The sequence below is a fragment of the Myotis daubentonii genome, chromosome 2, assembly GCF_963259705.1.
Source record: "Myotis daubentonii chromosome 2, mMyoDau2.1, whole genome shotgun sequence".
NCBI lineage: Eukaryota > Metazoa > Chordata > Mammalia > Chiroptera > Vespertilionidae > Myotis > Myotis daubentonii.
The window spans coordinates 213,915,075-213,932,056 of record NC_081841.1 but is presented as its reverse complement, the minus strand read 5'-3'; the positions used below and the strand labels follow the sequence as shown (position 1 = coordinate 213,932,056).

Sequence of the window (16,982 nt, the reverse complement as noted above, 5' to 3'; positions counted from 1 at the left end):
AAAGGAGCAGTTGGGAGCTTCAGTCACCCCCAGCCTGAAAACAGCCCTCAGCCCCTCACCCAGACTGGCCAGGCACCCCAGTAGGGACCCCCACCCTGAAGGGTGTGTGACCAGCTGCAAACAGCCATCGTCCCCTCACCCAGGCTGGCCAGGCACCCCAGTGGGGACCCCCACCCTGATCCAGGACACCCTTCAGGGCAAACCAGCCGGCCCCACCCTTGCACCAGGCCTCTACCCTATATAGTAAAAGGGTAATATGCCTCCCAGCACCGGGATCAGCGGAGCCATGAGTGCTCCTGGCACCGGGATAAGCATGACGGGGCAGCGCCCAAACCCCCTGATCGCCCTGCGGCTCTGTGTGTGACGTGGGTGGGGCCACAACCTCCCTATCCATCCTGCTCTGTTCATGACAGGGGAAGGCGCCCCAACCCCCTGATCAGCCCTGCTCTGTGCCTGATAGGGGGGAGCTCCCCAACCCCCCCTCCCCACAGGCCCTGCTCTGTTTGTGACAGGATAGAGCCATAACCTCCCCATCGGCCCTGCCCTGAGTGTGACAGTGGCGGCACCCCAACCCCCTGATCGGCCCTGATCTGTGGGTGATAGAGGGCAGTGCCCCAACCCCCTGATGGGCCCTGCTCTGTGTGTGACGGGGGCAGCGCCCCAACCCCCTGATTGGCCCTGCTCTGTGCGTGACAGGGTACAGAGACCCAACCTCCCTGATTGGCCCTGCTCTGTGCGTGACCGAGGGTGGCTCCGCAATCTCCCCATCGACCCTGCCTTGAGTGTGAAAGGGGGCAGTGCCCCAACCCCCCAATCGGCCCTACCCTGAGCGTGACTGAGGGTGGTATCACAACCTCCCGATCGCCCTGCTCTGTGCATGACAGGGCGGCGCCCCAACTCCCCAATTGGCCCTGCTCTTAGCCCAACCAGGGGCTGCACCTAGGGATTGGGCCTGCCCTCTGCCACCCGGGAGCGGGCCTAAGCCAGCAGATCGTTATCTCCCGAGGGGTCCCAGACTGCGAGAGGGCACAGGCCGGGCTGAGGGACCCCTCCTCCCCCGCCCCCCCAGTGCACAAATTTTTGTGCACCGGGCCTCTAGTTCTAGTGATAAAGGGACATATGCTAGATTTTCCCTGCATTGTGCTATGAATAAGCCCCGTATTTCAGCTCCTTCAAAGCTGTCTTTTCTGCTCTTCTGAATCCCGAAATGTTATTAAGAATAGTTAAGGTGATTCAGAGTCATGTTTATCCAGCCGACTACAGCAAGGGACGTGATGTGATTTGGGGCTGCTGGAGACTGCTGCTATAAATAGTACCCCCTTGGAAGTGCGCGGGTGAGGGTGGATGGGGAGGCTTTGGCAAAATTGTGCATCTTTTTTTCTTTAGGGTATACATAAACAGTGTTGGAATTGACTATAGTAGGGCTGTAGAAGAACTTTGGAATATATCAAAGGTGTATATTTATAATTTTATATATATACACACACAGTTACTCATTAATAAGAACCGTAGTGCTTTCCACCAGGAATTATTTTATAAAGATAATATGTAGCGTCATTGTCTGATTTGGGATTTAAAGGCGTCCTTGCCTGAACGAAGGGAGCTCATTGCCTCAGGGTCCTTTCTAATGCTTTGATGTGATCTGACTTTCTGCCATTGCAATAATTCGAAACAAATAGTTCCTAATTTATTTTTTAAAATTTTTATTTATTGATTTGAGAGAGAGAGAAACATTGACTTGTTCTACCCATTTATGTATTCATTCACTGGTTGATTCTTGCATGTGCCCTGACCAGGAATTGAACCGGTGCCGGGGTCCAACCCCAGCGGGTCCAGGGGTCCGCCAAGGAGTCTAACACGTGCGCGAGTCAGGGGCTCGCCTGAAAGCCGAGGGGGGGCCGGGCCGCCCCTCCCACAGTGCGACCGCTCCCCCACCCCTCCCGCCCCCGGCGACGGAGCGTGCGGAGGCGCGGGGCGGACTGTGCCCAGTGCGCCCCGGGCGAAGTCGCGCAGTCGCCCCCCGTCGGGCCCGGGGGGTTTTGCAAGGCGCCACGCCGGGAGCGAAGCGAGCGCACGGGGTCGGCGGCGATGCCGGGGTCCAACCCCAGCGGGTCCAGGGGTCCCCAAAGGTGTAGACGGAGTTGGCGAAGAAGGAATGATACGGAGATAGCGTTCAGTTGATCAGCAGCCTAGCCAGGATCTCTAGCCCGGATCTCCAGCCAAGTTCTGGTCTGGATCTCCAGAGAGGTTCTGCTTCGGATCTCCAGCCAGGTTCTGTGGCCAGGTCCTGGTCAGGTTCTCTTGCCATGTTCTATAGTCAGGTTCAGTCCAGGATCTTTTGCCATGTTCTCTCCTGCAAAGTTCTTCTGTCTCCAGGCTCCATGTAGGTTCTGTCTTCTGAATTCTGTTCTAAGCTCTGTCTCCTGAGTTCTGTGTTCTAAGTTCTGAGTGTTTCTGTCTTGTTACAACTGTATTTATACCAGTTGATTCAATCCTATCAATCTCTATTACAAAGGTTAGGGCGTTTCTTATCTCCATTCCAGGGAGAAAAGATTATGTAGTTTAAGCATGATTGTTCGGAGTTAAAGGGATTAATTACCTGCCTGGCACTTAGTTGAGGGGTTTTATTCCCTCCCTAACTTCAGGGGAAAATCCCTACCTGGGGATTCAACCTTTCTCGGAGAGGTGACCTTGGTTAAAACACAGCGCCAAGAAGGTGAGCAAACATATTAAGAACCGTATGCCATATATGCCAGGTCCCTTGAAACAGCAAGGATGGATCGGCTCCCGGCAAACCGGCAACCTTGTCTTCAACCAGCTGTGTTTCTAATTTATGAATGACCTAACCTTACAAAACACTGCAGGCTGGTTCCCTGCCACTGCTACAGGGCCCTCGCCATCGCCAGCGTCTCTCCCTGTCTGGCCCTCACACTGTGAGAACTGCCGCCTCCAGTACCTCATGTCCCTTCCAGTGTCCTTCTTTGCCCCTCATTCTCTCCCTTGGGGGACTCGGGGCAGTTCTGTTAAACTCTCTATAGTCTCGTAATTTTATAGGCAGCTCTACTGTCAACTCTGTCCCCCAGGAAAGCTTCAGTGATCACAGGTTCTAACACCTGCATTTATACAGATGCAGCTCAGGTCCAGCGATGTTCAGCACTGTACTGTGTGACTAGAAGCTACCAGTTAGGCCACATAGATCTGGATCTTGAACCCAGGTCTCCCGATTTTCAGTCCTGGACTCCTCCCACTACACTGCTCATTCACCCAGGCAGATGTCATGAGAGCCATGCTCAAAACTGACAGGTTATATGGGCCAGATCTGTGCTCGGAGCATATATGTCAGATCTGTTCAGCTTGTTCTCATTTGGGAGCAGGGCTCCCCTGGTAATTGAATGTGTGGGAAAGTGTATTGCAAACATGTCGGAGGGCCTTGACCAGAGGCAGTGCTAGATACAGCTGAAGGAAGGAATGGAAGGTGTGCTGTCAGGCCCCTGGCCCGCCGTGCAGGGCTGGCGCCCTGTGGTTTTTTCCATCATAATGTGAGTGGTTCCGCCATCCGCTCCTGCTGTCCTTTCTCCTTATTCCTCAAGTGTACTTTCCACAGACGTGCAGGGACACTTAGGAAATTTCAAGTGTTTGGTGTGGTAAGAACCCGCTTTGTTCTTAAAAAAAACACACAAAACCTACCGGCCTCAAGTTGAGAAGCAAGGGAAGTCTCTTTTCCTTCCTGGCCGGCCTTGGAGGTGATCTTCAGGTAACTTTGAAGAAGTGTGCGACGATAAGTTAACTACTGAGAATTGCTGCCAGGAGGTCAAGCACCGTTTCTCATCTGGAAACTGAACCGGTGCCTAAGTCAATACACACCTGCGCCCTGCGCCCTCCTCTCAAGGGGGTTTGTTTCAAAGGCTTGTTCACCTGTCAGCATGGATACAGGCGAGGAGTGGAGGCTCCTGTAGGGAAGAAGTCCCCTACGTCCTTACTGATTGCCTGGGGTGTGAGCGGACCCTGCGTCCTGAGGAGTCGGAAGGGCAAGTGTGTGGCCCGTGTCCTTCCACACCACAGGGGTTTGCCTCCCTATTAGTGCTTCTCAGTGGTGTGAAGTACTAAATTAGGGGTCCTGGGACATTGGACAGGGTTTGGAGACATTGTTGGTTGTCACATCTGGGAGAGAGGATGCTACTGGCACCTAGTGGTAGAGGCCAGGGATGCTGCTACACATCCTGCAGTGCACAGGACAGCCCTACAACAGTTAACCAGCCCCAAAGGTGGCAGTACTGCTTGGGGTTGAGAAACCTGCTGTGTCAGCAAGTGAATTCCGCACCCAGCCCGAGGAGGTGCTGTTGTTAGGATATGCCTTGGAATTTGAGCGGTGTTATAAGAAAAGAGAAATATTTTGCAATTGACATTTTTTAATACCTGAAAAATATAGGGGTGGCATTTCCATCCACAAATACTTGTGCTGTTTCTGGAGTCGCTGGTTTGCATTGTAAGTTACTTCACCCTCCTTTGCCTCATTAGAGATAGTACCTAACAGTTGTGCCCTGGTGTTTTTGTCTCTCTGCAAGCCTTCCACTTGCTTAAGGAAGAACTGCATCATGGGTAGAAGGTGCTACAACAGGCAGCTCTATGGTGTTGGTCACAGGTCTGCTGGGATGTCCTTATAGCCAGTGCCTATAAAAGGGTTCCCTAGTGTCTAATTCAAGTGTCCTTTGCAGCAATGAACCCAAATGAATCCATTTCCTTTTGCTTTGACCTCAGTAGAATCTAGACAATCTAGGAGAAAAAACAATAAGCATTTATAATTAACTAGAAGCCTGGTGCACAGATTCGTGCACCCGTGGGGTCCCTCGGCCTGGCCTGCACCCTCTCGCAATCTGGGACCCCTTGGGGGATGTCAGAGAGCCGGTTTTGGCCTGATCTCCACAAGTTAGGTTGAGGGACCCCACCAGTGCACGAATCCATGCACCAGGCCTCTAGTATGCATATAAGATCTTTGATTAATCTCTTCCTACTCTCCTCCTTCCCCCCTTCCCTCTGAGATTCATCAGTCTGTTCCATGTTTCCATGCCTGTGCATAGAGTGTCTGCCCCCTGGTGGTCAGTGCATGTCATGGACGGTTGAATGGTTGCTTAGGTTTTTATATGTAGAGATAGCTTTAGAGTATTACATCACTTGTGTGTTCATCTTGGCACCAATTTAGAGAGCCACTGCCATCCAGTTTCACCTGCCACTGCGTATCGTCTTGGCCTTCTTTTAAAAGCTAGATTCAATGTTGTATGGTTAATGGTTTTTGTTTTTTTTTTAATATATTTTATTGATTCTTTACAGAGAGGAAGGGAGAGAGATAGAGAGTTAGAAACATCGATGAGGGAGAAACATCGATCAGCTGCCTCCTGCACATCTCCTACTGGGGATGTGCCCGCAACCCAGGTATATGCCCTTGGCCGGAATCGAACCTGGGACCTTTCAGTCCGTAGGCTGACGCTCTATCCAGTGAGCCAAACCAGCTTTGGCGGTTGATGGTTTTTTCACATTGCGCCGTGTAACGTAAGGCCTTACAGAGAAATAGCCATATGAATCTGTCTTGAGCCAGCTGGGCCACACTGGTCGCTACATACCCACTTGTCTATACATTTCTTGACTTGAATATTTCTTGGCTAAATGGGTTTTCAGGTTACAAAGATATGTATTCATTTGTATCAAAAGGATTTTTGCATGACAGGCACATGGGCTACAGGAAGCCATGTTAGCCATTTAGCCCTGAACGTGGCTTTAATTTTCTGAGGCAAAAATAAACAGGATTTTGTAAGCAACAGGCTGCATTTTCATTTGGTAGGAACAAGCTCTTGCCCAGACAATGGCATAGGATTGCTCTTTAACAAACAGAAGGTATCATTCAAGTAGAAAACCAGAATATTCTCTGCCCTGCAGCTGGGTTTAGAGGAAGGTTTATTCTTTTTTATTCTCCCTTTTCTTTGGAATCTGCTTCTAGTTTTTGTATTTGAAAAAGGCTTTTACAGCTTTCCTAGGAGGAGAAGAATTTGATTGTCGGTAAATGTGTTCAGTTTCTTCCATGTACTAGTATGTCTCTTTATTAGCCTCTTTTCACCCCAAATTAAAATATGTTCTAGGTTTATTTTGTGAAAAGTATTTTTTATTCCCAATCTTAGGGTAATTTAAATGCTATGCACACAATTTTGATTTTTAAGGATATATGTTTAAAAATAATTTTTTCCCCTGAAAAATTAGCTATTCCAAGCATCTAGTTCTTTAGAGGCACACACAGCGCTTCCTAGTTTGCATAGACTAATCCGGGGGTAGACAATTTTCACCCTGATCTTCCCACCGGAGGCTCTGCGATACTAGTGTTCCTGTTGAGATGAAAGCTGCATTCCTGAGTTCTTCAGTAAGGGCCTCGCTGTCAGCCAAGCACAGGACCCGCTGAGAAACCATGTGGATGTCCAATGAAAGATCTGAGCACCATGTGGGGAAACGTCTATAATATCTGCCAGGCCCTCCTGCCAGGCCATCTAGTGCCCTGCCGTCTGCAGTGGCCCTGTGCTAAACCCTGGAAAAGCTGCTTCTGAAAGATAACACGTTTTGTGGTGCTTGTCTGAATTTTTTCAGTTATTCTGTTTGGCCTGCCGGGGTCCTGTTTTAAGCATTTGTAGAAACTAAGTGGACATGAGAGGGAATGATCACCCTGGGGAATTGGAGGGCTCCAGTTGAGAAATAAAACGTTTCTTACTCTCCACTTTGAGGGGCACCAAGAAACAGCACAGACCCCCTTCTTTTATTGGGGTAGTTCTAGTCTAAGCCAAGGACATGAGGACTCGCCTCCGGTGTGCGCTGCCTGGCCAGGGAGCACCTGTGTGTGTGGGTCACCAAGGCCGGGCATTGCCCAGCAATCCCGGGGGTTTCGGAAGTGAGCCTGCTCTCTGCTCTCCACCGCGAATTTCACTTCCCTACTCCTGCAGCCCTCTGACCCTCACTCTCACCCACCTCCCTCTAAGCAGGCAACCTCACTCTCTCCTTCAAGAAAACAGAATCCACGTGGGGGAGCTGCTTCAGCTTCGGCCGTCACTCCCGATGGCTGGTGTCACATCCATTCCGGTTGTGCAGTGGAGGAGGGGGCTTCCCCACAGCCAGGCTCTGCACCTGCCTCCTGGGTTCCCCCCCCCTCCCCCGCCTGACACCCTTCCTCCCCGCCTAGTGGTCCTTTCTCATCAGCGTTGAAACCCGCTCACTTCTGTCCCATGAAAAAACGCGCAAGACTAACAAAAGCCTTCCCCCCACCCCAACCCCTGCTTCAGATTGTGTAGGCAAAGCAGGCCATTTTCCACAAGGTAGTGCTCAATGCTTAGTCGTTTTTAAAAATTAATTAAACCATTGCAAAACATCCACATGGGAGTAGACCCGTGCAGGTGGAACCGCATTGGTCAGGGGTTAACTGTATATCCATGCAAACATGCGGAGCGGTTTGGTTTGTGACTATAGTGTTGACAGAGGAGGTTTGTAACGTGGTTTACACTGAGTAAGATTTGTCAGGGACATAGTTAAAAATTAGTGGCATTTCTATTGAGAGTACGCGTATGTTCAGCATGAATTCTATCCTATTCCGTCCTATCCCACCCTATTCTTCAGTACCCACTGTTGTTCAAAATGCCCCGCACCTGACAGTAACCTGGTTCGGAGCTGTTGTGTTCCCTCTTTCACCTCGTGCTCTGACCGGGCCCTGTCCACCCCTCCCATTCAAGGTAAAGAAACTGCTGCGATGAAAGCTGACCTCCTGAGGGCCAGGAATATGAAAAGGTACATTAACCAACTGACGGTGGCGAAGAAGCAGTGCGAGAAGAGAATCAGGATGCTGGGGGGTCCCGACTACGACCAGCAAGAGGACGGGGCCTTGGAGGAGGGGGAGGGGCCGCAAAGCCAGAAGGTAGAACTTTCAGTTTCTTGTTTGACCATTTCATGTTTGTTATGAACGCTGGTGGAATCAGAGATACAGTCTTGTAACTTTCTGGTATTTAATTTAAGGCAAATGTTCCAGAATATAGACTCACATGTTTGCTTTTATGAGTGACGAGCTGTATTACCTGGTGTCATTGACTTCCGGGAATGGTAATAGGCATGATAGGTAGGCATGGGGTGGATGTATGTGTGTGCACGCATGCCTGTGTGTGTTTTCCCACCCTCCGTTTTCCCTCCCACAATCCTGGAGGAGCATAATTTAAAACCTTCCCACAAAGAAAACTTCAGGCTCATTATTTCACTAGTGGATTCTGTTAACCATTTTAAGGCAGAGATAAAATCAATTTTAACGACACCTGTTTAATAAGTGGAGGAGAAAAACATTACAAGGAAAAACAAAACAAAACCCAAACTAGTAACCAATATCCATCATGACCCGAATAGAAAATAGAAAATTCCTTAATAATATTTTGGTAAATCAAATCCAGCAATCTATAGATAGAAAAGTACTCCAATGTCCTTATTCTAAACATTTTGTACATTGTTTATCTGCAATTCTATTATCAAGGCTTAATGAAATACTCATTTTTTAAAACAGCTTTATTAAGATATAATGACATACACTTTTATTTAAAGTGTATACAAAGAAATTTTGACATATGTATGTATTCATGAAGTTATCATCACAATGAAGATAGCCAGCATCTTTATCACACACAGGAGTTTCCTAGTGCATTTGTAACCGCTCGACCCCACTGACGTAATTCTTTCACCCACGCTTACTCACCTAGGAAGCGACCTCTTGACTACCTTGTTTTTTGCCACCCATCATTGTTTTGTCTGTCTCAGCCAAAATGCTGGTTCAGGCTTTTTCTGATTAGTTTTTGTTGTCTGTTGTGATACACAGCAGCTGTTATAAGTCTCACAGCCACCCATAAAGTAGGCGTTACTGTCCTCATTCCACAGAAGAAGAAACTGAGGCTCAGAGTGGTGGAGTAACAGCTCGTGGGCCTAGGAAGTAGCAGAGTCAGGATGCAAACTTAGGCAGTGCAGGTGTCACACAGTGAAATGCTCCTGTGGATCTCAAGAGAAGGAAAAAACAACTGGAGTAGAGAACTTGGTTCATCTACAGCAAAGAGATGAGGTATATCAGATGTTTTAGTAATCCTACTTGAGATATACTTACCCTAGTTTATGTGGATATATTTGCACTGTGGGGACTGAACATAGAAAGAATTAAATCTAAAAATGGAATAGTTTAGATTTTTTGGACTTAATTTTGCAAATATGAATTTGTATCCAACTGGGGAATCATTTGATCTGAGTGAACTTATGCTGGGAAGGATTCCTTAGAATTTGTGGAATGTCCTTCCTGCTCAACTCCTCCCTATATTAAAACTCAGTGGGTCTCTGAGTGACCTGTCCTCCGTAGCCACAGGTGGTGTGGGTTTCTTCTGACCTCTCAGGAGCGTGGGCAGTCAGGATTGGTACATCAGAATGCTTCCCCAGCACGGTTTACATAGAGTAAAGCTACATGCTACAGTCTCCCAGAGTGAGGACACCAACTAAACACTAATGGTCTGGAATATTTATGGGAACTTGTTATTAGTGGTCTGTAGCAAGGGATGGCCATCTTCTTTAATTAGGTACCAGAAGTTGTTAGAAAAAAAGGTCCCTTTCTGCCCACAGACCAGATTGAGGCTTACTGTCACAGAAGAGTTGAATATTCATTGACCACATGCACTTGATAACATTTCTGAAAATATTATCACAATATTAAGAATCTTAAAATGTTTTCTTTTCATTGCATTTGAGTTATACTTAGATGCCATTTAAAAAATCTCATTAAGAACCAAGAATATGAGACTTAAATTCCTTCTAAATTAATTTGGGGCATTTCTCCTAGTTCATTGAGTCATGAATTATAGTGAAGGTCATCTGCTTTCTCATATCACAGCAGTCCATGCTTATGATCATTCCCACGGAGTCTTCAACTAGTGCTTTTTCTTTTACTGTAAGCATGCAGAATAATAAAGGTAATTTGGTATATCCATACAATAGAATATTATGGATTAATTAAATGATACTTATAAAATATTTGTAATTGAATGTGATACTCTAAACAAAAAGGGCAAAAGATAAAATAATTTGTAGATTTGTTCAGCTATATAAAAATAGGATGGAAAGCAAAAATACCAAATTATTACACTCTGGCTTCCTGGTCTTTAATACATTTCTCTTGAATTTTTCTATTATTGGCATCTATTGCTTTCAGCAGTACATCCAATAGGGCAGGGTTATGTCTGTTTCATTTCCTAGAAGTGTGCCTGATAACAGAGTTGATGCCAAATAGATTTTGTGCTGAATGAGTGAATGATTAATAGAAAATTGGTATTTATTAAATATGTGCATTTTGAATATTCAGTAAACTTTTACCATTTAAAATTTAAGAGGGTGAGAGAAGTACTGTATTACATTGACTATGACCTTTAAACAGTGAGGCATTTCCAGCGCCCCCCCAACCCCCCCCCCGAATGTAGAAATTAATCCATTGGAAGTTAAAGCAAACTGATATTTAAAATTTTGCTTTTAAGAGCTTTTTCTTAAATTCTCTTAATAGATTCTTCAATTTGAAGACATCTTGGCCAATGCTTTCTACCGAGAGCACTTCCGAATGTACATGGAAAGAATGGACAAGAGAGCTCTGATTGGCTTTTGGGAGTCTGCGGAATATTTAAAGAATGCTAATAAGGTAGTATTTTTAGACTAAGGAATATTAATCACTAGCTGATAAAAACTTGTATGCTAGGCAGTGTGTCTGTGTTTCTCAGTGAAACTATAAGAGAATTCATGAAAAGAACATTTTAACCAATATAATATTGGCATGATGTTTTAGCTCATAATGGTAAATAAAAATTAGCTTTTTTTTTTTTTTTAAGCAAAAGTTGCTTTTGAATGCATAGTCAAAGGGAAAAAAAGATTTATAAAAGTACCAAAATAGTGAATTTAGTTTCAGGTACTTCCTTTTTGACACATTATATAACGGCATGTGCATACCCACATTGCTGTTATAATAAATTTGGTCTTGTCACCTACAACTCAACCTTATAACCTTGTTATTTTTAATATAATGTGCATATTTTATACTATTGATTGTTCTTTTATTTTATTTAAAATTTAAAATATGATTGACTTAAGGAACACAGAAAAAAATTTGGGTTACAGTGAAAAGCCCAACAATAAACATTATGTTTTGTACTTGGTAATTTCTCAATATATATTTAAGAATTAAATTCAAGAATATGAAATATGTATGTATGGATATATCTATACATATACTTAACAACATGTATAATATATATACATATATTTTGTGTGGCTTATTAAAAGAAGCACAGAGAGCACTGTGTACATTAAATTACTCACTTTTACTGTACATGAGTGCTGCTGGAATTGAATGCCACCTGTTAAGTGTTCAACATGAAGTGTTCATTTTAAGGACCCGGCTGTTGTGTTCAGTGGCTAACACTTACCCTTTGGCCCTGAATGTACACAAAGCCTTGGGCCCACCCTGGCTACCAGTGTGCGTTCTCAGTGTCGCCCTTCCCCCTTAAAGCACAGAGAGGCAGAAGAGAAGAATTCTCAGAGGTGGTATTTCTTACCTTCCTCATTCTCTTCCTGTCTTTTCAGAATGAAATCCCACAGTTAGTTGGTGAAATTTACCAGAATTTCTTTGTGGAGAGCAAAGAAATATCGGTGGAAAAATCCCTTTACAAAGAGATCCAGCAGTGTCTTGTAGGAAATAAAGGTATTGAAGTGTTCTTCAAAATCCAGGGAGACGTTTACGAGGTCCTGAAGGACAGGTATTACCCTTCGTTTATTGTCAGTGACCTCTATGAGAAAATGACGATGCAAGAGGAAGAAACACCTGCCTCACAGTTGACTTCTAACAAGGATGAAGCGGTGAGTCCCATTCAACTTCCTGCTTCCTCTCAGTGCGTAAACTTTGAATGTGATTAGGTGAGCACTTATTGTATAAGGCAAATTTGGGGTGCACCCCCATCCTTTAACATATAGGAATTTCAGTAGAACTTGAAGTTGAATTATCATGTTGCTTGTGGCCTTACACATGTCTTTCTTTGTCCTTCTGGCCAACTGGCTACCATTTTCCAACATTGTGTCAGAGGCCTCCCTGCCTTATGCCTGCCTGAGACACACCCTGGTTTGACTCCTGGAAATCTGTGAGGTGGGCCGTTTGAGACAAAGGATGGGGAAAAATAAGGAGAGGCAGAGAATGTAAGAGGAGTCATGGGAAATATTTTGGAGTTAAGAAAATCAGGAGAAATGAAGATGTCCTGGAAGGATCCTTGCTCTCCATACCTGAAGTCTGATTCCTGTTAGTGTACTAGGTCGCTCTGGACAGCCCCAGAGGCTATCCATTCCCTATCAATGACTTTTACTATCAGTGAGTCTTCAGTTTTGTGAAGGTACAAAGAAAAAAATGTGTTTTAGAGTCTTCTTACATAGAAAGATTATCATTTATCTTGGATTCTTTCTGCCCAGTTCACTGTATCTCAAGCCCTGAGGATCAAGTACTTGAGCTTGATAATATTAGAATCTGGCGTCTCTGAACTGTTGTTAAATTCATTCACTCAGGTTTTTTTTAAAGAAATATGTTTTTATTGATTTCAGAGAGAAGAATGGAGAGGGAGAAAGAGATAGAAACATCAATGAGAGAGAATCATTGATCGGCTGCCTCCTATATGCCCCCTACTACTGGGTACCGAGACTGCAACCCGGGCATGTGCCCTGACCAAATGTCCACCTATGAACCGTGACCTCCTGGGTTGCAGGTGGATGCTCAACCACTGAGCCATACCTGCCGGGCCAGGCTTTTAAAAAAAAAAGTTTTGTTACTTGGTTGTTTACATTTTCGGTATACAAAACCACTAAGCTCTTTGGTACAAAACTCATTACTCATTGCATTTTCTTTTTAAGACAGGCCAGTTTGGTTTTTTGGTTGGTTGTTTGTTAATCCTCACCTAAGAATATTTTTCAAGGGAGCGGGAGAGACAGAGAGAGAGAAACATTGATGTAAAAGAGACACATAAATTGGTTGACTCCCTCACACACCCTGACCAGGACCAGGAATTGATCCTGCAACCAAGGTACTTGCCCTTGACCAGAATCAAACCTGTGACCCTTCAGTCCACGACCAACACTCTGTCCACTGAGCCAAACTGGCTAGGGCAGGCCAGTTTGTTTTACTATGTTATCGCTCTACCTAAAAGTTAAAATGGTTAATATGCAAATGAGGTTATTCAAATTAATAAAAACATTAATACCCAACAGATAAATTGAACAAGGATTTTAACTGACACTTGATTAGGAAAGTAATGGTAAACAAAACATTAAAAATGTCCAACTTCACCTAAGATTCAAAGGGGGGTATTATATATTACTGATGTTTTGATAGTTCCTACTCTTCGTTTTAATAATCAAATTTATCTACAAATTTATCCTAGAACATAGCTAAAAATGAGGAAAAAGTTTATGCACAATGAAGTTTAACTTAATACACCTGGGAGAGCTAAAGTGCAAAATCAACTCGTAGAGGAGCAGCGGTAGCATCTGCCTCAGTTAAATTTCAATTCATAAAGTACCATGCTACATAAATTATAATTTTGAAGACTGTAATAGTCTCAAAATATGTTATGTGAAAAAGGCAGAATACCCACTCAAGTGTGTACAGGTGTAAAATTATGTCATAATAGATATACTTATGGACAGGATTAGAAAGAAACTACAGAAATGAAAACAGCTTGGTTTGCTGTTTTCAGCAAAAATAAGGTAATATTTATTTTTCTTTGAAAAAAAATTAATACACTGTTTGTTACAATTCATAATAGTTAGAAGAAAATACTCTGGAAGAAAGTTAAGGAGTAAACAAACCCGAAGATAGTTCTCAGCAGTTCTTTTCAGTGTCCTGATGTTGCTGCTCATGAATCTAAATAACAGGCCCTTTAGTAATCTAGCCAGATGTTTCCAAGTTATATAGTTCTTTGTGAACGTTAAGTCACTTTCAAATGCTAACCATTTTACTAGTAATCTATGTAATGATTTATAAAATACATCTTCAAGAGAAGGACTGAACAGAGTCTATACAGAAAGTACTTTTGCTAGTAGGAATTTGGAAATTTTATTTTAAAGAGACTTGCATGAGTTTTTCCATAATATTCTTAGGACACCAAAAGGAATCCAAACCTGTGTCTTTGTCAGAGATGAGAGACAGGACATTGCGGTAGAGCTGGGAAGACAACTCTGTTGCCTCCCCTTGTTCCATGCATGTCCCCTTGGGTGAACCATTTGGGAAATAATGGTGTGGAATCATTTTCCTTTCCCTAGGATCTTAAATGTTTCCTTGTTTTGTTTTTTTCTCATTGCGATTCTGAACACCAATTACTTTGGTTCCAAATACTTTAATTTTTCACTTTACTGAGAAAAGGCAGTCTGCTTCTGGACTTTCTACTATAGATTTTTTCCTTAGTGGAGCTGAGTCCTTGGACAGTGCACTGTGATGATGTGGTGCCTATCCAAAAGGTAAGAATTACGGAATAGTCCATCTTTGTATGACACAGTGGTTATGTGACTTCCTCCTCCAGGGCCTGGGGGATGAGGCTGGTGACGAAGCTGTGGATGAAGGCACCAGTCGGATTAATGAACAAGCCAGTTTTGCTGTAAACAAACTACGAGAACTAAACGAGAAACTTGAATATAAAAGGCAAGCTCTAAATTCTATTCAAAATGCACCAAAACCTGACAAGAAGGTAACTCTTTCGCTTTCAAGGTTGTCTTTGAAAGTTTCCATTTTTTAAATTTGATAAATAGTAGTTTTCAGTTTAGGCTGAGAGGTGCCACGTTTTCTTTAAAAAGAATTTTATTTTAAGTTCTGTTGTTGTTGTTATTGTTTTGTTTCTAGTAAGAATTAGGAAAGTACTTGTTCTTACTCTTGTGTGACTTGTGTTTCTTTCCCCACCATCATCTGTGAATAAGTGTTCCCTGGACTGGCTTGCCTGCAGTACCTTTGGGGGAGGGGCAAAGCTTTCCCTTGAACCAAGGTTGTTTCTGCAAGTGAATTAACTGCTCAAGGACAGTCTTTACCTTTTTTAAATTTTCTTATAAATGCTGCAAGTAAAATATAGAGAACCTCACCAAATTATGCAAGAAAAAAATTATCTTGCTAAAAGGCAACAGAATTAGTAAGTTTAAAAATGTAAACAGCATCTCACTCATTGGCATTTGTCACACCCAGGAGGCGGTGTGACCTTTGCCTGGGTTCATGCCTGTTTGGAGGCCACCAACACCGTTTGGTTGGCTAAACTGATCTCTGGCACTTTCTGCACCTGTGCTCGGAGACCTAAGTGACGAGTAAGTGAATGATGGTCACTGTGAAGAATCAATGAAATATAGAATCTACCACCTGCTCTTAGGGAGCAAACATGCCGGTTGTGGACCCAAAACATAGTCCGATGACAATGAGGCAAATAGTCCCAGCCCTTACCGGTGGCAAATGCGGGCGATGGCCCGGCGGGAGGCTCCCTGGGGGTTTCTGAGGAAGGAAGGGGTCCTCGTAGACTGCATGTTGAGGAGGGTTTGGGGGCAAAGCTGCTGGCCTCAAACTGCAGTTCTATCACCCTATACATTTTCTCATAAAAGAGATCCAAGGAGATGGTAAACATAACAATTTTTTAAAAAATTGTTTATTTTTTTAAAATTGTAGTAAAATAAGCATGACTTTAAATTTTACCATCTTAACCATTTTAAAATGTACAGGTTACTGTGAATACACTCACGTGCTGTGAAACTGTCACCACATCCATCTTCAGAACTCGCTTCCTCTTGCAGAATTGCAACTCGGTACCCACTGAACACTAACTCCCCATCACTCCGTCCCCGCCTTTGGCCACCACCATTGTGCTCTCTGTCTGTTATGAATTTAACGAGTGCAAGTCCCTCACATCGGTGGAATCATACAGTATTCTTCCCTTTGCGACTGGCTTGTTTCATTTAGCATAATGTCTTCAAGGTTCATTCATATATTACTATGTGCCTGAACTTCCTTTTTAAAGCTAAATAATATTTCATTGTATGTGTATACAGTGTTTTGTTTATCCATCCGTCTTTGTTTGCTTCCACTTTGGGCTATTGTGACTAACGCTGCCATAATCATGGGTGTACAAATATCTCTTTGAGATCCTTTCATTCCAGTTCTTTTGGGTGTTTACCCAGAGCTGTAATTGCTGGGATATAGGTTAATTTTGCTTTTTAATTTTTTGAGGAATCTCCTTACTGTTCCACAGTAGCTGCACCATTTTATCTTATCAGTATACATAGGATTCTGATTTCTCTGTATCCTGACCAATACTTGTTATTTTCTGTTGTGTGTGTGTGTGTGTGTGTGTGTGTGTGTACATGTTTTTAATAATAACATTCCCTAATGGGTGTGAGATGGTATCTCACTCTGGTTCTCTGGGTTTTGTTTTGCATTTCCCTAATGATTAGTGATGTTGAGTATCTTTTCAGGTACTTTTTGGCCATTCATATATCTTCTTTGGAGAAATGTTTATTCAAGTCCTTTGCCCATTTTTGAATCAGGTTGTTTATTTGTTGTTGAGTTTTAGGAGTTCTCTCTGTTCTGGATATTAATCCCCTGTCAGATATGCGATTTGCAAATATATTCTTCCATTCTGTTGACTGTCTTTTTACCGTGTTAATAGTGTTCTTTGCCCAAAAGTGTAAAATTTTTATGAAGTCTAATTTTTCGTTTGTTGCCTGTGCCTTTGGTGTCATAGCCAAGAAATTATTGCCAATTAAATGTTATGAAGCTTTCCCCCATGTTTTCTTCTAAGAATTTTATAGTTTTAGCTTCATGTTTAGATCTTTGATCCATGCTGAGTTAATTGTAGTATGTGGTGTTAGGTAAGGGTCTAACTTCATTGTTTTGCATGTGA

General features: G+C 43.6%; 1 protein-coding gene across 2 annotated transcripts in view; it reads left to right on the top strand.

The window, feature by feature from the left end:
* Positions 1-16,982, top strand: part of SNX25 (sorting nexin 25) — a 97,090-nt gene that overhangs the window by 59,112 nt on the left and 20,996 nt on the right. For both annotated transcript variants that reach the window (XM_059685662.1, XM_059685663.1), the window contains exons 7-10: positions 7,758-7,939; positions 10,592-10,723; positions 11,662-11,934; positions 14,634-14,798. In XM_059685662.1, the coding sequence (XP_059541645.1) occupies positions 7,758-7,939; positions 10,592-10,723; positions 11,662-11,934; positions 14,634-14,798 (752 nt within the window). The remainder of the gene's footprint in view (positions 1-7,757; positions 7,940-10,591; positions 10,724-11,661; positions 11,935-14,633; positions 14,799-16,982) is intronic.